We start from the raw sequence: 22,696 nt of genomic DNA, 5'->3' as shown, positions 1-22,696 counted from the left end.
AGACACAACTAGACAGTGTATTTCACCTTGCTTTCCCTTCCTAATAACAGTGCTGTTTGTTATACGGAATTTTATTAAATCACTCTAAGAATGCTGGTTCTCCAATGACAGAGCAGCATCTAGCCACAGAGGAAAAAGCATGTGGCCAAAGGACAGAGCCAGAGCCAGGCACAGGTGGCTCATGCCCGTAATCCTAGCTAGTCAGAAGGCACCTTGCTTCTCAGGCACCCTGGGAAGAAAACTTAGTGAACCCTTACTTCTACTAATCACAAGAAAAGCCAGAAATAGTGCTAGGGCTCAAGTGGTAGAGTACTAGCCTTGAGCAAAAGAAGCCCAGGAACAGTGCCCAGGCCCTGAGTTCAAGCCCCAGGTCAGGCAAAAAAAAAAAAGTGGATCTTGCAGCCAATGACAAAGAAAATTGTAGCCAGTGACAAAGCAGGATTCAACCATTGACAATCAGGATGCAGTCAACACATAGACGTGTATATACCATGACACATATTCTTCCATCTTGTGATCTCCATTGTGGGGAAATCTGTGGGGAACACAGGTAGCAAAGATGGCCCTGAGAGGAAGTTGAGTGGGCAGAGCCGGATTTGTTTAGGTTCAGTGTGTAAACAACTCATGGAAGCTTAGGTGCATGATAAGGTATGGCCTTTCAGTGATTGGTTGGTTGCATTTCCTCCCCTTCCACGCAGTCTTTTGCTTTAAAAGGGGATACTCCCTGTTAATTCTAAGACAATGCAATTTGAATACTAGATGCACACCACAGGCCCTGGCTGCAAACTTCTTTTCTTGACAAGTATTCAGTCCTTCAAGGAGGTATGGTTACAGCTGTATTACTGAACTGTGCTGGTAAAAATCACACAATTTTTTTTTATCATATTGCAACCTTTGTTTCCAATTTAATCACTGCTGCTGTGGGATTAGACAGCAACAATGACAACATTATTAGGTTTGTTTTGTTTTTAAACTATGATTTAGTAGCAACTTAAGTTCCCAATTTTAACCCCTGGGCAGTAAGTTCCAAATTTCCTTATTGGCACATTAGCACCTAAGGGTCAAGGGATTAAATAACCAGCACCAAAGATAGGGCACTTCTGGTTGTTGCATTTGGCAGAAGTGAAAGGAAAAGAAGTTGTGCTAGATGTTGAAGGGATTGTGGGCAACAGAAAGAAGAAACTAGGAGAGAGAAACTGTCACATGAAGTCTTCATTGTCTTGTACATATCCTCCATCAAAACCACCATCATCTGCCAGATCATCTCCAAGGTGGCCTTTAACCCCCCTCCAGGAACCACGCCTTTCTTCTTCTTTTTGGCTTTGCTTTGCATTTCTTGCTTCTGTGTTCTCAACACAAAGCACAGTCAATGATTTGGTCATCTTTGCCAAGTCATCAATTTCCAACGAAATTCACACATCTCGAACTAAGGCTTTCAAAAACCTGGCATAATAGAATGACTTTTCTTCCTGTATAATTTTATCTTTTACTAACTTCCCGAATTCTGTGAGATCATCTCTTGAAGATGGGTTCATAGCATCTATCCCACAAACTATATCATTCACACCAAACGTTTCTTTTGCTAGTACAAGGTCTGACTCTTCCTGTAGTTTCTGTAGCCGCAGTTTATCTGCTAATTGTTCTTCTGGTGTTAGCACTTGAGGTTCTTCAGATTCTTCTCATCTCCTTTTAATTTCTTCTTGCCTTTTCTTCTGTTGTTCTTTTTTCTTTTATTTTCTCCTCTATTTTTTTCTTTCCTGAAATTTTTATTTCTGGTTTTACTTCTGCTGCTTCTTTTGATTCCTCTTCATCATCATCATCATCATCATCAATCATCATCATCATTCCAGTTACCTTTGACCTCCTTGTCCTTGCCTTCCCAGTGGTCCCCACAGGCCAGGTGGCAGGCTTGTGGATGAAGTAGCCTGGGAGCCGCCCAGAGATGTGGTGGTGAGGTGAGTCACCAGGCTGGCTCTCGTTGGCCCACAAGAGCACGCTGGGACCATCCCTAGTTCCAATCTTAATCTCCTGTTCTGTTGCCTTAGTGTTTTTTCATAGTGGGAGATTCATTTGTACATTGACTTAGTGTCGATTTTGGTTGTGTCTTTTACCTCGACAAATACATTTGTCTCCCATCATTTTGGTTGTGTTATTCTGATTGCATTTTCTATCAAGGCAAGGCTAAAATAAAAACAGAGTTAAAACAAGGCTCTCTGGAGTTTTTCAGAAAAGCAGGAAGGCATTTCCACCTGTGGTGTGTTTGGCACACTCCTCCTTTGAAGCAGATTTTGATTCCTTACCCAGTAATTTCCCCCACTGTGGAATTTCACCATAGGAACTATTGCACTTCGAAACATTCCTAGGGTGCTATAAATTTTGTTTCTAGTGCTGGAGCTTGGACTCGGGACTTGTTCCTTTGCTTTACTCTGTATTCGAGATGAGATATGTTTTAAAAATGAGAGGCTATATCTGGGCACTAGAGGCTCACGCCTGTAATCCTAGGTACTCAGGAGGCTGAGATATGAGGATCATGGTTCAAAGCCAGCGCAGGCAGGAATGTCCGTGAGATTCTTATTTCCAATTAACCACCACAAAAACCAGAAATCCTGCTGTGGCTCAAGTGGTAGAGCACTCACCTTGAGCTGAGGAGCTGTGGGACAGTGCCCAGTCCCAGACTTCAAGCCCCATGACTGACAAAAAAAAAAAAAAAGTTGAGTTTTGGAGATCAGGATTCAAAGCCAGCCCATTCAGAAGATTATGTGAGACTTATCTCCAAAGAACCAGCATAAAGATGGAAACGTAGCTATTAGCGCTGAACAATACAAAAAATAAAGTTCATGGATAACACTTAGGCCTTAAGATCAAGCCCCAGGATTTCACACACACACACACACACACACACACACACACACACACACACACGCGCACACACACACACACAGGCACAGGCACACACACCAATCCGAAGAACATGCAAATTTGTCACACAAGCCCACAGTTCCTCCTCGCTGAGGAACTAGGAAGTATATCATGAACAACACGTTGCCATAATCGCAGACATTACTGTCCCCTTAGATCCTGAGGAAGTCTTGGGATTCTGTTCCAGTAGTGCCACCCCTGGGCCTGAAAGAGAACTTCATCTTCTGCATATTCTCCCTGAAGCTCAATTTGGAATGGATCGATAAGCAGTGTACTGATATTTCTCTCCTGTATCAACTGTCTGGCTGCTCTATAGATCAAAACATCACAAAAACAATCAGTGCTGTTCTCAGGTGATTCAATATGAGGCTTTTCTTCATAGCCCAGCTGTATATCGGTGTCATGGGGAACTCCCTGCCCTCCATGCTCTATTTGTACATGATTTTATTCCAATGTCATCTAAAGAGGCCCAGCAATGCCATCTTCATGCATCTAACTATGATCAACTTGCCTAACACCACATTCACAATGGTGCCAGATATAATGGTGTCCTTAGGAGTCTAGCACTTTCTGGATAATGTGGGCTGCAAAGTGGTGGTGTACCTCTTCAGAGTCACCTAGGCACTTTCCATCTGTACCATCTCACTCCTCAATGCATTTCAGGACATCACCATCAGCTTCAGCTGTGCCCAGTGCGTGTGGCTTAAATCTAAATCTTCAGTGTGGATTTCCCCTTCTTTTCTCTTCTTCTGAGTTGCCAATATGCTCATGTAGGTCCAGGTCATTAAGGCTCTGAAAGCCCAAAGTCATTTTACTGTTGTTGGTTCTGGGTTTTCCAATGCATATTGCCATACTCGACAAAGAGAAGAAAATAGGTCATGGCATCTTCATATTCTGAGACCTTATGTTTGTAATATTCATGCTCACCACCTGCCTCCACATATTGACACCCCTCTCCCTACACCCCAAGAGAGCCATGTACCTTTACAGTACCAGCATCGCTACCTAGCCATCACCTAGCCATCGCTACCTAGCCTAGCCAAAGCCATCCACATCACCCTGCTTCTCGTCAGCTGCTTCACGTGTTTCTGTTGCTCAACAACATCATGAATGTTTTTCCTTTTACACAGTAGATAAAATGCCAACGTTGGACATGATCATTTGTATTTTATCATGCTTCCCAATCATGTCCCCTTGTTTCTTCATGAAGTATAATAAAATTCTGTCCAATGTAGCACCTCCCTCTCATTGATGACAATTACCAGTTGTCAGAAAGCATTCAGTGGCTGATTGGACATGTACATGGGAAAAAAACTGTGTGGGTATGGAGCATTGAAGTGTAGTTTGAATGAAGATATGCCAGATTATGTTTTTGTTATTGTTGTTGTTGTTTTTGCCAATCCTGGGGCTTGAACTCAGGGCCTGGGAACTGTCCCTTTTGCTCAAGGCTACCACTCTACCACTTGAGCCATAGCACCACTTGTAGCTTTTTCTCTTTATGTGGTAGTGAGGAATCAAACTCCGAGGTTTCATGCATGCAAGGCGAGCACTCTACCTCAAGAGCATTTATAAAAGAGAATAGAAATAACATGATCATATCAATGCATGCACAGAAGCCCTGGGACAAAAGTCAACATCACTTCATAATAAAAGCGCCAAAGAAACTAGGAACAGAAGGGAGGGCATGCTTCAACATCACAAACGCTCTGTGTGATCATCTATAGTTCACTCTGTACTAAATGAGGAAAACTGAAAATGTCTGCATAAGGGAGAAAGGAGGCCATGTAGGCTCTCCATCTCTGATGCCATTTACTTAGTGCCTGGACCTTTAACCAAAGCAATGTCAAAGAAACCAAAAGGACCAAAATAGACTCAAAAGAGAAATTAATCCTATTTGCAGATGCTATGATCCTGTACATAAAACATGAAAAACTCCAGTTGAATGACGCTTTTGTGCTACATGAACTCTAATGGCAAAGCAGCAGGAAACAAGCTAAATATATACTTATTGGAAGCTTTTCTATGCACAAAGAACAAACTCTGAGTAGCAGTGATTACAACAATGTCACTGAAACTGCTCTGCAAGCTGATATCATAATCATCAGCACCGTGCCAGTGGCTCACAGTAGTCATCCTAGCTATTCAGGTTTCTGAGATCTAAAAATCAAGGTTCAAAGGCAGCCTATGCAGGCGTATATCCAATAAGCCACCAAAAAGCCAGAATTGGAACTGTTGCTCAAGTGGTAGGGGACCAGCTTTGAGCACAAATACTCAGAGAGAGCACCCAGGCCCCGAGTCTCTCTCTCTCTCTCTCTCTCTCTCTCTCTCTCTCTCTCTCTCTCTCTCTCTCTCTCTCTCTCTCTCTCTCTCTCTCTCTCTCTCTCTCTCTCTCTCTCTCTCTCTCTCTTTGTCAGTCATGGGGCTTGAACTCTGAGCCTGGGCGCTGTCCCTCTGCTCTTCAGCTCAAGGCAAGCAATCTACTACTTGAGCCACAGCACCACTTTCAGTTGTCTGGTGTTTTATTGCAGATAAGAGTCTCGCAGATTTTCTTGCCCTGGCTGGCTTTGAACCACCATCCTCAGATCTCAGCCTCCTGAGTAGCTAGGATGACAGGCGCGAGCCACTGGCAACCCCCAATCTCATTTCTCCTTAAATACAGCGTCTTCCAGTGATAAGTTAACACAACATAGTTCTAGTTCATTTTCTATCTTCCTTTTTTTGGGCGGGTGGCAGAAGTTTCAGGTAATGGGGGTCTAAACTCTGGGCCTGGGTGCTCTCCCTCAGCTCTTCAGCTCAAGGCAAGCACTCTACCACTTGAGCCACAGCACCACTTCTGCTTTTGTTTTTTGCTTATGTGGTGCTGAGGAATCGAACCTAGGGTCGAATGCACACAAGGCAAGCACTCTACCACTGAGCCACCTTCCCCGACATCATTTTCTATTTTTCTGTGTTAGTCACCATTTTATACAAAGAAGAACACATTGTGATCATGACATCCCAACTTTGGGTGATCAATTAGTGAGCCAAGACAGAGACCCCATGGAGCTCAGTGCCAAGCCATGAATGCTGGGACTCAGTACTTCCCAGTGGAGGGCACAGTGCTCTCTGAACTCTGCCCTGTGGTGCTCAGGTTATTTCCTACCAGTGGTGTGAGAAGTAACTTTGAATGAGCTCTTAGGATCTCCATTTGACTTTCTTGACGCCACTGGGACTGGGAGAACAGACAGACCTGCATCAGGAGACATGCTGTGCACGTGGGACAGGGCACCTGACTGCTCTGGTTCATCACGATGACAAGAAATAAACAGGGCCAAAGTGACAGCAGCAGGGGATGAGGTGAGCAAACACCATGGGGAACCACCATCTGCCACCACCCCCCCCCATCCTCCTCTGGCTGATATGGGCACACATGATCAAGCCAGGCTTCCAAATACACTCTGTGTGTCTGCAGTCCAGACAGCCACAAGAAGGATTCTGCAACTCTGAACCTGGCTTCAGAGCCAGAGGTGGGGTGAAGGTCCAACACTGCCCATCCCAGGATGAGCTGTGGTTTGCAGATTCACTTTTCTCCATATTCCTTTTTGATGCCAGTCCTAGGGTTTGAAGACAAGCTCTTGGTGCTCAGATTTTTTTAGCGGCCTTGATCAAGATTAGTTCTCTACCACTTGAGCCACAGCTCTAATTGTCGATTTTTTAACTTAATTAATTTTTGTAAAGATAAGCATCTCCTGGACTATTCCTGTTCTCGCTACCTTTGATCCCCAATCTTCACATCTCAGATACCTGAGTAGCTAGAATTGCAGGTGTGCATCACTGGCCCGTCTTCATTTCTCTCACTTGTGTTTGTGGTTGAATACACATCTTTCTTTTTTCTCTCCATGCTACCGTTTTCGTTCAGGCATTTGCTCGCTTTTTATTCTTTCGGGTGTGCACACCTCAGCCGCTGTGGCACAACACTGCTCGGTTTCCTCCGGACAAGTCCTGCACAACTGCTAACTCACCCGTGGTAAGTTCCATCTTCTAGGCATATTAGGAGTACTTTCAAATGTATTTATAAGGGAAATCACAAAATCATGCAGGGTGTGTGTGTGTGTGTGTGTGTGTGTGTGTGTGTGTGTGTGTGTGTGTGTGTGTGTGTGTGTGTGTGTGTGTGTGTGATTATGTGCCAGTCCTGGGGCTAGGACACTGTCATTAACACTGTACCATGTGAGCTCTAGCTCTGCTTCCAGATTTGGTGATTCTGTGGAGACACAAATCTCACAAACTTTCCTTGCTTGAGCTGGCTTAGAACTGGATTCCTCAGATATCAGCCACCTGAGTAGCAGGTGAGCCACAAAATCTTCTTTCCACAAGGGCTTGCATTTTCTCTATTGCTATCCCTAAAATTCCCATCTTAAATGAGCTTTCCAGCTACTACTTTAATGGTGAACATTTACCCATCTTATTGGACACTGAGAAGTGGGTGTGTGAAACGTAGGCTCATTCACAAGGAGCTTACGTGTTCTGTGTTTTCTCCCATAAGGGCTGTCTGCTCTCCTTGTCCTCATCCCAGCACCCAGTCTGTCATGTTGGGGCTCCTTTCTGACATTGTTCTCTTGATCTTTGTGTCTGAATCATCTGTGATTTCTGTGGCAGAAATTTCATAGTGCATCTTCATAGTAGCAAGTTTTCACAGCAGATTTTTATCTTTCAATGTGTGGAGATATCGTTTTTCTGGGGCAGTTTTCATTCCATTTGTAAAGCACAGTAATTGTGTTGGTAAATGTTGTTCAGCTGAAAAAAATTCTGCACCCTTATGGCTTCTCAGGGCAGTGGATTGGCTTCATCAGCGTCTGAGAGAGAATAAATGGAATTTTATTCTGACTGTGTGAAACATGGCATTTAAGAAAGACTGGGTGTGCGGTTTCTCACGGTACATTTCTCAAGAGTATAAACTGACTTGATCAGGTTTATTTATATCATTTCCATCTTTCCTCTATTTCCCCTGTAATTTCTGCTAATTACTAAAGTCTTTGTGTAAAATAATACATTGCAATGGTTGATCCTAGTAACGTGAGTCCTATAATTGCCCAGTGGGTCATCGAATGAGAATCAGAGCAGAGAGCTTAATGGAAAATGCACAGCCCAAGTCAATTTTTGTGAGTGAGCTGCATTTAATACTCTTATTTCACACTGCTCTTCTGTCCAATAATAAGGGAAAATATAAAATAACAAGCTTCACTAGAAAGTTCTACAGGTGGGGCTGGGAAGGTGGCTCAGTGGTAGAGTGTTTGCCTTGCATTCCTGAGGCCCTGGGTTCGATTCCTCTACACCACATAAGCAAAGAGGAAAAAAGCCAGAAGTGGTGCTGTGGGTCGAGTGGTAGAGCGCTTGCCTTGAGCTTAAGAGCTGAGGGACAGAGCCCAGGCCCAGAGTTCAGACCCCACGACCTAAAAAAAAAAAAAGAAAGAAAGAAAGAAAGAAAGTTATAGAGGTCATGCTAATTAAATTGAAAAATTTAGAGATAGCAGAAGAAAAAAGGAAAGCACTTGTTAAAAGATGATTTGGGTGTGTGTGGTTTACGCCTGTAATCCTAGCTACTCAGGAAACTGAGATCTCAGAATAACAGTTCAAAGCCAGCCTACCCAAGATAGTCCATGATACACTGATCACCAATTATGCACCAAAAAGCCAGACACAAAGCTGTAGCTCAAGTCATAGAGTACCGGTCTTGAGGAAAAATTTTCAGGGACCATACTCAGACCCAGAATCAAGACCCACGACCAACACACGTAGAAAAAGAAAATCTGGAAAGATCCTGATTACATAAGGAAAGATAACACATATTACAATATGAGAATATGATGAACAATTGTGAACCATAGCCAATATCACAATTCCTAAGAATTCTAATTCATAAAAGTTAAACTGTCTCTGGAAGGCACAATGGATGCTGAGGAGGGCAACACACAGTGTTGTCATGCTCAACAATTTGGCTGTTGCTTCTGGCCAGGAAACAGTGAGAATACTTCCATGCAGCAGCAAAGAGGGCCAGAGTGAAACTTTGTTGTGCAGGAGATTGTTCAGGAGAATGGGTTGAAAATGTTCTTACAGACTTAGTCAGGAAAAATAGGATACTAATTTAATTCAGTGCAAGTTAATTAAGGAACAAAGTATTCTCTGTGATGAGAGAGAAAACCCAAGAACAGTAATGAGTGAGAATGATACAGGGGGAAAACTCTCAAATGTACAGAAAATAAGCCAGGCACTGGTGGCTCACGCCTATAATTCCAGCTATTCAGAAGGCTGAGATCTGAGGGTCATGGTTCAAAGCCAACCTAGGCAGAAAAGTCCAAGAGACTCTTATATCCAATAAACCACTACAAAACCAGTGGTTGTGCTGTGGCTCAAGCGGTAGAGTGCTTGCCTTGAGCTGAAAAGCTCAGGGAAAGCACTCAGACTCTGAGATCAAACCCCAGGACTGACAGAAAAAAATGTATAGACAATATTGGTTAGATATTTACCTTCTAGTATTTCTATACACCATGAAAAAAGTAATATTGTGCTGTGTACCGGTGGCTCACACCTGTAATCCTAGCTATTCAGGAGGCGGAGATCTAGAGGATTGAGGTTCAAAGCCAACCCGGGCAGGAAAGTCCATGAGACTTTCATCTCCAATGAACCACAGAAAACCAGAAGTGGCTCTGTGGCTCAAGCAGTAGAGTGTTTGCCTTGAGCTGATGAGTGGAGACAGTGCCCAGGCCCAGAGTTCATCCCATGACTAACCAGAAAACAAAAGTCATGTTGTAGCCATCCCCACAGGGATTTTACATGGATGTGCTATTTGTGCAACAGGTGTTCAAAAATGAAGATTTTACAAAAAGTGAAGCCAATCAGATGCACGGGCTCCCGGCCCTCTTTGTATAGTCCACAGGGACCACAGAAAGAGTCAGCCAGTGATCATCCTTCCTAACACCCCAGCCCAGTGTGGTGCCCTTGAATTCCCTCCTGATTCTAACATGTGTCTCCCCAGGTCCTTCCAGGCCCTACATGCCAGATTCAAAGGTCACAGCACATTCATGTCTGAAATACCGAGGTCAGAACACTTCCAACCCTCCAAAAATGGCAAGTGGAACATTTTTCCCAGACTCCACTTAAAACAATTGTATGGGCCAGACCATGGTGGCTCATGCCTGTAAGCCCAAGTGTTCAGGAGGCAAAGATCTGAGGATCCAGGTTCAAAGTCAGACCAGAAAGGGGAGTCCTTGAGACTCTGATCTCCAGTGATCTACCAACAAGCCAGAAATGGAGCTGTGGTTCAACTGGGATAGCAGCAGTTTTGAGTAAAAAAGCTCAGGAACAGTACCTGCGCCCTGAGTTCCAATTTCATAAGCGGTATGACCCACTCCCCAAAAAAAGAAAGTATTTTAAAATCATTGTTTAACATTCTATCTTTCGGCATTCATTCTAAGCCTGGTTTACCTGATAAAGAAATGGAGCACCATGAAGATTCCAGCCTGAGGGAATCACAGTGTTGTCTAGAGCTTTCTCACCTTCTTGGCTGGGCAGCACTCTTGCTTTGATTCTCAGCAAAACACACATACACACAATCTCTCTCTCTCTCTCTCTTTCTCTCTCTCTCTCTCTGTCTCTGTCTCTGTCTCTGTCTCTCTCTCTCTCTCTCTCCCTCTCCCCCCCTCTCTCTCTCTCTCTCTGTCTCTGTCTCTGTCTCTCTCTCTCTCTCTCTCTCTCTCTCTCTCTCACACACACACACACACTCACACACACAATGACAGCTACCCCAGGTGACACTGTGTTCAGGCTCCTCTTTGTTTCTAAGGTGTGTCTGGGCGTTCTGGGGAACTGTATCCTCTTCCTGCTGTACGCGTACAGCTCTGTGTGCAAACCACGGCTCCGGAAGCCCATTGCCATAGTTTTCATGCACCTGACCCTGGTCAACGCCTTGACCATCATTTTTGAGTCCATGCCCTTCATCGTCTCCTCGTATGGAGTCCTGTGTTTCTGGGATGATGCCATGTGTAAAGCGATGCTGTTCCTGTTCAAGGTCATGCGGGGACTGTCCACCAGCACTACCACCTTCATGAGTGCTTTCCAGGCCCTCACCATCAGCCGCACCCCTGCCCAGTTAGCTTGGCTGAAAAGTCGACCCTCCACCTGCATCCTTCTTTCGCTGCTCTCCTTATGGATCTTGAATCCCATCATGTATTTCGACATCATCACAAATGTGCAATCCAATTGCAATTCCACCATCATGAGCCTGGGATTTTCTCATCCCTACTGTCAAACGAACTTCATAAGGGCCACCCCAATGCCCATTATCAGCTCTTTTGTGCTGCTAGATGCTCTGTTCGTGGTCCTCATGGTGGCCACCAGCCTCTACATGGTGAGGCTCCTCTACCAACACCGCCGCAGAGTCCAGCACCTCCACAGTGCCATCCTTGCCTCCCAGCCGGCACCCGAGAACACAGCCACCCACACCATTCTGCTGCTGGTCAGCTGCTTCGTGTTCTTCTATTGCTCCAACAACATCGTAACTATGTATTCCTTGTGGACGCTGGAGAAACTGAACAAATCCAAGGGTGTGCTTCTGATGTTGTCCTTCAGCTACCCCACTCTATGCCCGTTCTTGCTCATGAAGAATAACAGAATGGTTTCACGATGGTTCACTCACTTATGTTATACCAAGAATGATCCATTTTAATAGGAAGTGAAGACAAGATCATGGTGGCAATCCAACTCTGCTCACCTCATCCTTGCTGTTTGTAGGATGATAGAAACACCACAGAGGCAAGGAGCCAGTGTCTCAGGCCTGTCATTCTACTATTCAGGATGCTAACATCTGAGGATACAGGTTCAAAGCTAGCCCAGGCAGGAACGACCATGAGACTATAATATCTAATTGAACACCAAAGGAGGACCTAGAGTGGAGCTGTGGGGACTGAGCACTAGACAAGTTACTCAAATTCAGATATGCTGTAATTTTAAAACATTGAGTTTTTAAGGTTGCAGAGCTTCTGCAGGGCAAATGACATAGCTAGCAAGATCAATACAAAGCCCACCGATTGGGAGAAGATCTTTACTAGCCATACAACGGACAAGGGTCTCATATCTAAAATATACTTGGAACTCAAAAAATTAAACCACCCAACAATTCCTCAAAGAAACAACTGACCAATAAATAAGTGGGCTAAAGACTTAAAGAGAAGCTTCTCTGAAGAAGAAAGAAGGATGGCCAATAGACACATGAAAAAATGTTCAATATCCCTAGCCATAAAAGAAATGCAAATCAAAACAACATTGAGATATCACCTCACTCCAGTTAGAGCAGCAAAAATCAAGAACTCTAACAACAACAGATGCTGGAGGGGATGTGGACAGAAAGGAACCTTACTTCATTGTTGGTGGGAATGTAAACTTGTTCAACCACTTTGGAAAGCAGTATGGAGGTTCCTCAAAAGTCTTCACATAGATCTCCCCTATGATCCAGCAATCCCACTTTTGGGCATTTACCCAAATGTTTACAAACAAGACCACACTAAAGCTACCAGCACAACTATGTTTATTGCAGCATTATTTACCATAGCTAAGATCTGGAACCAACCCAGATGCCCCTCAGTAGATGAATGGATCAAGAAAATGTGGTATATATACACAATGGAATTCTATGCCTCCATCAGAAAGAATGACATTGCCCCATTTGTTAGGAAATGGAAAGGTTTGGAAAAAATTATATTAAGTGAAGTAAGCCAGGCCCAAAGAAACATAGGTCCCATGGTTTCCCTTATTTGCAATATCTAGTGTAGGTATGAGTCGAGCGGAAAAGGTCAGATAATGTGATGTTAGGAAAATGAACCCTTAAATATGTATTGTAATGTTTTCGTTTCTTTCATGCATGTTTCTAACGCATTTATAAGATTATTTCTTTGTTGCTTTGTTTGTCCCTCCCCCACAGTGTAACCCCCGCTTTCACTATATTTGATGTCAGTATAACATGTGGAGGAGATGGGGACAAACAAGTCGTTTAAGGATTCAGGTGGACCTGTTGCAACAATGAGAAGTACAAAATGTCATGTCAAAACCAGCTTTACAATGTCGGTGTGGGGGTGAGGGGGGTATGATTGGGTGGGGGGGAGGGGGGTGGCTGGGAAAGGAGGTGAAGGGTAAACAAAGGAGGAGGCTGCAATGCTTGGTAAGAAATGTATGCATTATCCTGCCCATGTAATTGTAGCCCCTCTGTACAGTATGTTCTCAAATAAAATAAAATAAAATTTTAAATTTAAAAAAAAAGAGAACATTGAGGTTTTGAAGTCTTCCTGAACGTGCCTTTCTGTGTGTGTGTGTGTGAGTAAAAGTCTGTTTCCATCAAAGTTTTTTAGGGGTTTTATTGCTTAAAATATAATTGTTGGGATAAAGAATGTATTTTCTGGCCTGTCAGCCAACGAAGAAGCAGGATCTAGTCAATGACAAGTCAGTAGACAGCCAATGAGGGAGCAGGATACAGCCAATTACAAAGCAGGATGCAGCCAATGAGAAAGGGTTCAGCCAAGGACAAAGAAAGATATAGGCCATGACACCTGTATTTAGATCCTACAGCCTCCATGATTCTACACTGTAACAAGCATCATGGCACTGGAACACAATGGAGAACATCAGTGATCAAGATTCAGGCAACAAATTGGATAGCGTGCTTCCCAGGGAGTGCTGTTCCCTGTTTTTCTCCCCTCTATTGAGGCGTATGCTCAGCTTTTTACTTCAGTTGGGAGGAGTTGGTTGTGTTCAGGCACCCGATCCCCAGGCCTGTTTCCGGCCCCGCCTGGGGCGCGCTCGTTAGGCCTGTGCTGATGTGTATACCACCTAGGTTATGCAGCCTGGAGCACGCTCCTTAGGCCTGTGCTGATGTGTATACCACCTAGGTTATGCAGCCTGGGGTACACAGTTCAAATTTCTTCTACTGTTGGTAGTCTTGACCCAGGGGCACTGTTCCTGGCTTGGGCATTTAAGCTCCCTTCCAGGGGCACTCTTGCTCTGGCCTGGCCAGTGGGGTGTACTCCACGGGCTGGTGGAGCTCTCGAACAGTTCCCAGTTTTAGTGGGTCCTGTGATCCGGGTGTTGGGGTAGGGAGTCTAGGTCAGGGTCTGGGGATTCCCTCCAGCTCTGGTCTCCCTTGAGGGATACACTGTCCCCTGTGGGGTACTCACCCTGGAGCTGGTTGTTTCTGTGTGGTGTAGATCGTCAGTTGTTGTTGCAATCCGAGTTCAGTTGGGGTGATTGCGGGCTGGGTTGGGCAGTGGTGGCTCTGTGTGATTCTTTTCTGTCTCTGCCTCTATCGAAGCTGTCGGGTCCACAGTGTCCACGCTCAGGCGGCTTCTTCATGGGTTGTAGAGATCCAGTGGGTCTGATGCCGGTGCCTTAGGTGGCTTCTGCTCGGGTGGTCTGCAGGCAGCCCCCTGTGCCTCTGGGACCTGGGCGGCCCCGCCGGGTCATTGCGATCACGATCGGGCAGGTCTGGTGCCTCAGGCGTGGGTGATCTGCAGGCAGCCCCCTGTGCCTCTGGGACCCGGATGGCCCCAGCCGGGTCTTGCGATCGCTATTGGGCGGGTCCGGTAACATCAGGCATCCTCTGCGCCAGTGATCTGCAGACAGGTCCCTTTGTTGAGCTGCTGGTGCCAGGCAGCTTTGGCGGGATGGAGCCTCTCTGCTCGGGTGGGGAGTGAGGGGTGGGAATGGGATCCTCGTGGAGACTCCCGGCTTGTAGGTTTCTCTGTTCCTGGCGATCAGTTGTTCTGCAAGCCGGTACCTCAGGTGGGTGATCTGCAGGTGGCCCCCTGTATCTCTGGGGCTCCAGCAGCCCCCGCCTGGCCAGCTGGCCAGCGGCTTGGCGCACTGCCACGCAGCCAGTAAAGGTTGGCGGAGGGGTCTTCGTTCTTCTCTGTTCTGAAATTCTTCTTTTCTTCTCTATCTTTTTTTGTTATTTTCCACCTCCGGTTTTTCTCTGAGTGTTCGTCTTTTTGTTGTTGTCGGTCTCGTGGGGAAATTAGCATTGGAACTCGAACTCTCTTTTTGGTTGGGGAGAGCTGTGGCGTTTCCCTACTGCCCCGTCGCCATCTTGGGCCCCCCTCCACCAGGAAACATTTTTAAGACAACAACCAACCCGGAACCTATAGCTGCACAACTTTAAGGGTTAACAATCATAGACAGGTATTTTAACTCTATCATTCCTTTTAGGATATGAAAGTAATTTCAGTACCACCACAAAACACACTGTTTTTTGGGAAAATGGATTTCTTTATTACAGTAACGTCAGTCTAATGTCAGTCACTTGTGCATACATACACACAGCAACTCAAAATACATAAATACACGGACCAGCTTTGACTGTTTCCTTACATGAAATTATCATCACAGACCATGAGAACAAAGAAAAAATGGAAAACAAAGCATAATTTCAAGGCAGATGAAGTCAAATAAGTCAAGTCTAATCGTTTCAAAAACTTTTCACTTAAAGGAGGAGGCAACAATGCTTGATAAGAAATGTACTCATTACCTTGCTCATGTAACTGTAACCCCTCTGTACAGTATTATCACAATAAAACCTTATTTAATTAAAAAAACTTTCACAAAACACACTTTTAAGACAAAAATTAAAAAACCCAGTCCCTGTATTTGCACAGATTTTAGAGGTTCAAAATAGGAGAGAGGTATTATCCTATTGACCTGTCCTTTTCTTTGTTAGGGGAAGGGTATAGTTCTTCCATGTATATGTGTGTGTGTGTTTGTGTGTGTGTGTGTGTGTGTGTACACCATATATATATATATATATATATATATATATATATATGTATGTATATGTATATATAGTTAAAATCGTGAACAAATCTGTCATGAGCTTTAAAGCAATCTGAACCAAAAGGATGACACAATATTCCACTTTGACACTGTCAAAATGGATACAGATAGAATCTAGATCAACAGCAATCAAATAGGGATCAGTGGACTAAAGCAAAGGAATAAGTAGTAAATGACCAGAAATAAAAGAAAATGACTTGAGGTGAATTAGAAGATTGCAACTTATAAAGAAAAATTGAGGAGGAGAGAATAAGGGTAGAGGGATGTAGTGAAGGAAAGGAACAGACAGAAGAAAGCTAAGACCTAAATTCAGAGAAAGAAAAACAATAAGAAAAAACAAAGGAAGAAATAAAGATATTTGAAAATGTATTTATGTTTTCCTTCTCAGCCCTGCCCCAGCACTCTGAGCTCTTTCTCCCAGCTCTCTCGCTTTCCCTGCTCTCTCTCTTTCCCACGTCTTTCCCAGCTCTTTCCCACTTCTTTTCCCAGCTCTCTCTCTTAGGTCTATCCCAGGCCTTTCTCATCCATGAGGATTGCCAACCTGGCCTGGTCCCAGCAGGTCTACTAAATAAACCTACCCTTTAACTGAAAAAAAACTGTATATATGTATAAAGTAAAAAGTCTAAAATTAAAAATGATACATTTGAGCTGAGAAGGTGGCTCAGTGGTAGAGCGCTTGCCTTGCAAGCTGAGGCCCTGGGTTCGATTCCTCAACACCATATAAGCAAAAAGAAAAAAGCTGGAAGTGGTGCTGTGGCTCAAGTGGTAGAGCGCTATCCTTGAGCTGAAGAGCTGAAGGACAGTGCCCAGGCCCAGAGTTCAGGCCCCATGACCGGACCCAAAAATAAATAAATAAATAAAAATCATACAATTGAGCAATAGATATTTGCTCAAAATATACCCTCAATTAAGTATACACACAATTAAGGAGGAAGCCAAGTAATCACCATAGACTCTGTAGGAATAAACAGCAATGAAGAAGAAAAATGGGCCAAAATATATAAATAAAATAAAAAAAGAAAAAATAAAAATTACATTTAGAAAACAATATTTCAATTTATTTGTCTCTCACGTATTTCTGCTACCCCTTCTCTTGATGTAGCCTTTGATTTCCTTGCACTGATTGTTTTTCCTTATGGCTTAGTTGTTTTCTCAAAACCGTATGAGCAGACAGAAAAAACTTCTGCCTTGCAATCTTGGGACTCCTTGTGTCCCTTCTCTCAGACTAACTCAGTGGGAGAGGGGATCAGCTTTGCACAGATTGCAGGAAGGAGGTGGCTGGTTTCTGTAGGTTGGAGTCTCTGCAAGTGAGCTTGTGTGTGTATGGGGTTGTGGCATGTCTGGAATCAGTGGCTTTTTCCAGTTTGTCTAGCTCTTAAGACCCTTTTTTGGCCCAGCTTGGAGCCTCTCTCAGTTTTGCAGTCTATCCAGTGAGATTCTACAGACTTTGGGATTTTTAATTCCTACAGGGGCTAAGCTCTGAGGGTAGCTGCTATATGACTGGAATGTCCTTGTTCACTGCCAAGGGGCGGGGCCAACCCTCTCTGCCAACCCTGGCAAAGTTGTCCCTTCCTGGGAAGAGCTACCTCCTCCTGGGCGGGGCAACCTTCCCCTAGGTGGAACTTACTATCACTGATCAGATTCCTTTGTCCTGTTGAAAAATGATGCCACAGTTACAGCTTCTCTGGCCAAAGTTATCTTTATCTACTAGCTGCTCTGGCAGGCTCTATTGCAGTATCAAAGATGGTGTTCTTTTGGAGTGTTGGTGGAGAGCTACTTTCCAGACGCTGTTCTGTGAGGTGGCATGAAGATGTTTTTTGGATGTATACATACTTTCCTGGTTTTTTGTACCGTCTGCGATCAGTGGAAGCAGGATGTGGATTTTCACTCCTAGTAATCCAGTTTGCACTGGAGATGAGTGAAAACCCACACCCACTCTGTCTCTGGTGTCTCCAACCTATGCTCAAATGGGCTTTCTTAAGCAGGCTTCCTAAATTTTTCCTCTCTGGCCAAAATCTCTGTATAGGTTTTGAAAGTAGACCTTTTGGATTCCTTGGAAGTTCAGAATATAGCTAATATAAAACAGATAAAAATCAATGAGGCAGTAGGATGCAGGCAATGAGAAAGGACACAGGCAGTGACAAATCAGGATGCAGCCACTGACAGGTTAGGATGTAGTCAATGATTAAGGATGAATCCAATGACATAGCAGAATGCAGTCAACAAAAGATACAGCCAATGATAAAGCAGGATGAAGCCAATGACCAAGCAGCATATAGACAATGGCATGTATTCTTAGGTCCTCCAAATTCCATGACTCTTCTCTGTGAACAAGCAGCATGGCAAAGGCACTCAAGGGAGAAGATCAGTGTTCCTACTTCAAAAAACAATGTGATACTCTAGGACAGCGCTGTGTAGAGAGTATGCCCATGCATGTCCAGCTGTCACCAGTGCACTTTCTGGAAAGATGTCCTGAGCAAACCTGTCTTATCTGTCTACTCTGGAGGTCACTGCACATTGGTTAGTTCTTTTATTATTTTCTTCATCTTTGATTGGAGAGCTGCACTGGAATAGGGCATGTCACATTCTCCTCATTGGCAGATGCTCCATAAGCCCCGATTGATACCACTGGATATTGGATGTGCTTTGAGGTCTATTTACTATCTTTTCTCTTTGTAATTCTCTATGCCCCAGTAGTGCCTTTGTTGATAAGTTTTAATCCTCAACTCTATTTGTGGACTTTCACCTCTAATCTTGGTATGTGTTAAGCCAATTTGTTTACTTCACTTCACATAATTTTTTCCAAGACTTTCCATTTCCTAACAAATGGGGCAATGCCATTCTTTCTGATGGAGGCATAGAATTCCATTGGCTTTAGATACCACATTCTCTTGATCCATTCATCTACTGAGGAGCATCAGGGTTGGTTCTATATCTTACATCTTATCACTTTTTTGAAATGACAGGAGTTAGTGTTGCAGTCTTCCCTGTCATCATTTTAATTGCCATTATAATCTTCATTGTTGTGATAGAGGTGATGTAGAGGGGATTACCATTGCATAAGTTAGGCCACCTGTATATTTTGCTTTGTCACTTGTGAGGTTTCAGGGCCTAGGTTCTGTCCCTGAGATGTGGGGCTCAAGGGTGGCACTCTACCAGTTTTTCCACAGCACCACTTCACTTCCTTCAATATATTTCTTTGAGTACAATGTCACCCCTTGTCTTTCCCAGTTTTCTCATCCTGTCACCACACATAAGTTGTATACTTCCTATCCACATAGTGTCTAATGTGTACCACTGCTGTATTGGCTCATCCCATAATTGTCATAAATGACAAACTGTCCAGACATCAGATGATTTTGCTCATCCAACCTCAATGGAAAAGTTTCAGTACTGCCAGATATGATGCTCTGGACACCAGAGATACATTCATTTTTGCAGTTATTTTGTGTCACTTTTTTATTTGCCGACCAAATACACTTATATTTCATTCTTTAGATCACAGTATATTGATCCCATTTGATTTCAAAGCCATGCTAAGAAAATAGCAGGCTAAATACAATGCTTAATCAAGTTTGTAGGATATGTGTGAAAACATTTTCACATCTTATATATTTGCCACACTCCTCCTTTGAAGCTTATTTTGATTCCTTACCCAGTAATTTCCCCCTCTTTGGAATTTCTTTCCCAGAAGAGATGAAATTGAAAACTTAATACAGTGCTAAGGAAATTTTTTCTGGTTCTGGAGTTTGAACTACCTTACCTTTCTACCAAATTATGGATAAAATGTGTTTTGAAATAGGATTTTTGTACTGAGAACTGTTGGCTCATGTCTGCAGTCCTACCTACTCAGGAATTTGAGAACTGAAGATGGCAATTAAAAGCAAGGCATGGCAGGAAAGTCTCCAAGACTTAATTCTCAAATAAGCCAGAATAAAATGGAGGTATACCTGTTAGCCTTGAACAACAACTAAAAGGAAACCTCAGGGTTAGCTTTTTGGATGTGAGATGAAGCCCCAGGGACTCGTGAATACACACACACACACACACACACACACACACACACACACACTACAATCTGATGATCTAGAAAACTCCTTATACTGTGCAAATTTCTGTGTGCCACAGGCCCATAGTTCTCCTAGCAAAAGCATTAGGACCAACGGTGTGAGGCAGGATTTCCCTTCTATAATCTCATCCATTTCTGTCCTCTAAGATCCTCAGGAGCCCTTGGGATTCCATTCCACAAGAGCCAACCCTGGGCCTGAAACTGATTTTCATCTTCCTCATATTCTTCCTGAAGAACCATTTAGAACGGATCAATAATGCACTGATTTTTCATTCTGGTATCAACTGTCTGGCTGCTCCATACATCAGACCTTACAATGCCATTCACAGTGTTCTCTGGTGAATCAATATGGGGGCTTTTCCTCATAGCCCAGATGTGCATCGGTGTCATGGGAATTACCTGCTCTCCATGCTCTATCTGTACATGTTTTGATTCCAAACTCATCTGAAGAAGCCCATCGATGCTGTCTTCAAACACCTGTGATCAACATCCTGAACCTCACCTTCACAATGTTGCCAGACATCATGGCATCTTTTGGAGTCCAATGTCTTCTGGACGGTGTGGGCTGCAAGGTGGTGGTATACCTCTTCAGAGTCACCCAAGCACTTTCCATCAGCACAACCTTGCTCCAGTGCGTGTGGCTTAAATCTAAGTCTTCAGTGTGGTTTTTCCCTTCTTTCCTCTTCTTCTGGGTAGTCAATAACACTCATCTATGTTCTGGTCATTAAGGTTATGAAAGCCAAAAGCAATTTTACTCTTACAAGTTCTGGATTTCCCAATGTATATTGTCATACTCAGCAGATAGAAGACAATAGATGATGGTATTGCATCTCTATCTTCTTATTTTGAGATCTTGGGTTTGTAATCCTCATGATCATCACCAGCCTCTATGTGGTTACCCTCCTGTACCGACAGCACAAGACAGCCCAGCACCTCCATAGTCCCAGGCTTGTCTCACAGCCAGCACCCAAGAACAAAGCCACCCACATCATCCTGCTGTTGGTCAGCTGTTTAATATTATTCTATTGCTCCAACAACATCATGGACTTTTATTACTATTACATAGCAGTAAAAATTCCAAAACTGGAAGTGATCATTTGTATTTTATCATTAAGCCACCAAGCCATGTTTCTTTTCTTCCCTATGAAGAGTAATAAAATTCTTTCCAAATGTACACTTTCCCTTTCATTGATGGGAAGTACCAGTTGTCATAAAGCATTCAATGGCTAAATATACAGCCAAAACTTTTGTTCAAAAGCAGTGATGTTCTTAGTAATGTACATAGGGAATAAAACTGTGTGTATAAACTATGTGTATTGAGCACTTGAAGTCTTATTCAACTTCAGACATGCTGTAATTCTTAAACATTGAGGGAGTATGTTTTCCCAAACATTTCATATTTATATCCAGTGTTGTTGCTGTATTTGAGTTTGGTGCCATAGTATTGCATATACATATATTTGAATTAGGGAAGGGAAGGGGAACAACAGAATGGTGAGATAAAGGACAAGGGCTGAGCCAATGCAACATCAATATACAGAAGACAAGGTGTTGGAAATGATCTGGAAATGATTTTGGGGGGTGAGGAGGTAGGAGGGAGGGGAATAGAAAGTAGGAGAAAGGAGTTCCGGGAAGATGGTGGAGGAGAAGCTGGAATCTAAACAAGCTCTCGCATAGAAAGCAGTTTTAGAGTTCCAGTGAACAGTCCTAAGCCAGAGAATCACACCAAGTGTGCCATCACAGGACAGAGAGTTAGGCCAGAGAGGGAAAATCCAGGCAAGGAGACACATCTGAGCTCTTGCCAGCAGCCGCCGCGGCGTCGGCCGCGGTGGCTGCTGCGGCCGTGGCCACGGCCATACCTGAGCCACAGAGAGTCCGGAATGAAGGAGCCAGACTCAGTGGGCGAGCGGATTCTACTCAACACCAGCAAGAACCGACAAGGAGTGGACATCTTCATCCTGCAGTTCGCAGACCAGAGACGACCCAGGAACCAAGACTCCGTGTGAGTAGAAGCCTGACGTCCTCACTCCTTCTCAGGGAGCAGAGGAGGGAAGGCCACCCCTCCCCTCCCCAATACCGGAGATCTCCATCTTGGATACTGACAAAGCTCAGCAGAGCTGCTAGCTCCAACTCAGGCCTTGGAATAAAACGAGTCATTTAGCAGGTCACAAGAACTTAACTGCGGTGTGACCTGCCAGACTCAGCTCCACCTAGGGAAAAGTCACCCAGCTCGGGTGCCAGCCCTAGGAGTGGCTTTCTTCACTGGGTAATCAGAGCCAGAGGCCACCCCTCCCTCTAGCAGCCTCGACAATCAATTGAAATTCAGTAAACAGAAACTCTGAGAATGGCTCCAGGCTGGGCTTTGTGAGTTTTTCACAAACTAGCCTCCGGGAAAAGCTACTGTTTGTTGAAAGGCCTCAACTCTACCCAGAACCTAGCCTCATCACTGCATCCCCCTCTTTGGTGATACTCAAAGCAGATCTGCCTCCCATTGAACTAGCCTAGGAGGAGGATCGCAAAATCCTGGGTAAAGCAGAGCATTTTTCTGCCTGTTCGAACAAACTGACTTAAGAAACCAACCAAGCCACAGGACCACAAGCAGACCAGAAACTCCAACAAGAGGCTGGTTACAGACACAAGGGAGATACAGGATTTTTCCCACCCCCTCCCCAAAAAATCAAAGAACTTTTTTCTTTTTCTTCTTCTTTTTTTTTTTTTTTTTGGTATCTTATATAAAAAAAATCTTTTTTCTGTTCTAAAACTTTTTTTAATCTTTAATTTTTGCCTTTTTTGAAAAAAATTGTTTTCCAGTAATTTTTTCCTCATATAATTTTTATTTTAGGGATACGTGAGTGTGCATTT

At 43.9% G+C, this 22,696-nt stretch overlaps 1 protein-coding gene and 1 pseudogene across 1 annotated transcript; one reads left to right on the top strand and one right to left on the bottom strand.

Annotated features, from left to right (window-relative positions):
• Nucleotides 1–1,199: 1,199 nt before the first annotated feature.
• On the bottom strand, nucleotides 1,200–4,107 carry LOC138812471 (eukaryotic translation initiation factor 3 subunit J-like; annotated as a pseudogene).
• A 6,580-nt stretch (nucleotides 4,108–10,687) lies between these two features.
• On the top strand, nucleotides 10,688–11,620 carry LOC138812470 (vomeronasal type-1 receptor 90-like). The gene has a single exon (XM_070000409.1). It carries the CDS (start codon nucleotides 10,688–10,690, stop codon nucleotides 11,618–11,620), a length of 933 nt encoding a protein of 310 aa, XP_069856510.1.
• The last annotated feature ends 11,076 nt before the right edge of the window (nucleotides 11,621–22,696 follow it).

This window comes from Dipodomys merriami, unplaced genomic scaffold (assembly GCF_024711535.1).
Source record: "Dipodomys merriami isolate MVZ:Mamm:240054 unplaced genomic scaffold, mDipMer1.0.p SCAF_57, whole genome shotgun sequence".
Taxonomy (NCBI): domain Eukaryota; kingdom Metazoa; phylum Chordata; class Mammalia; order Rodentia; family Heteromyidae; genus Dipodomys; species Dipodomys merriami.
Note: the sequence above shows the minus strand (reverse complement) of the source record. Positions and strands in the feature narration are given on the sequence as shown.

Excerpts from the sequence above, each read along its gene's own strand:
- LOC138812470 (XM_070000409.1), top strand. The coding sequence starts at position 10,688 with ATGACAGCTACCCCAGGTGACACTGTGTTCAGGCTCCTCTTTGTTTCT.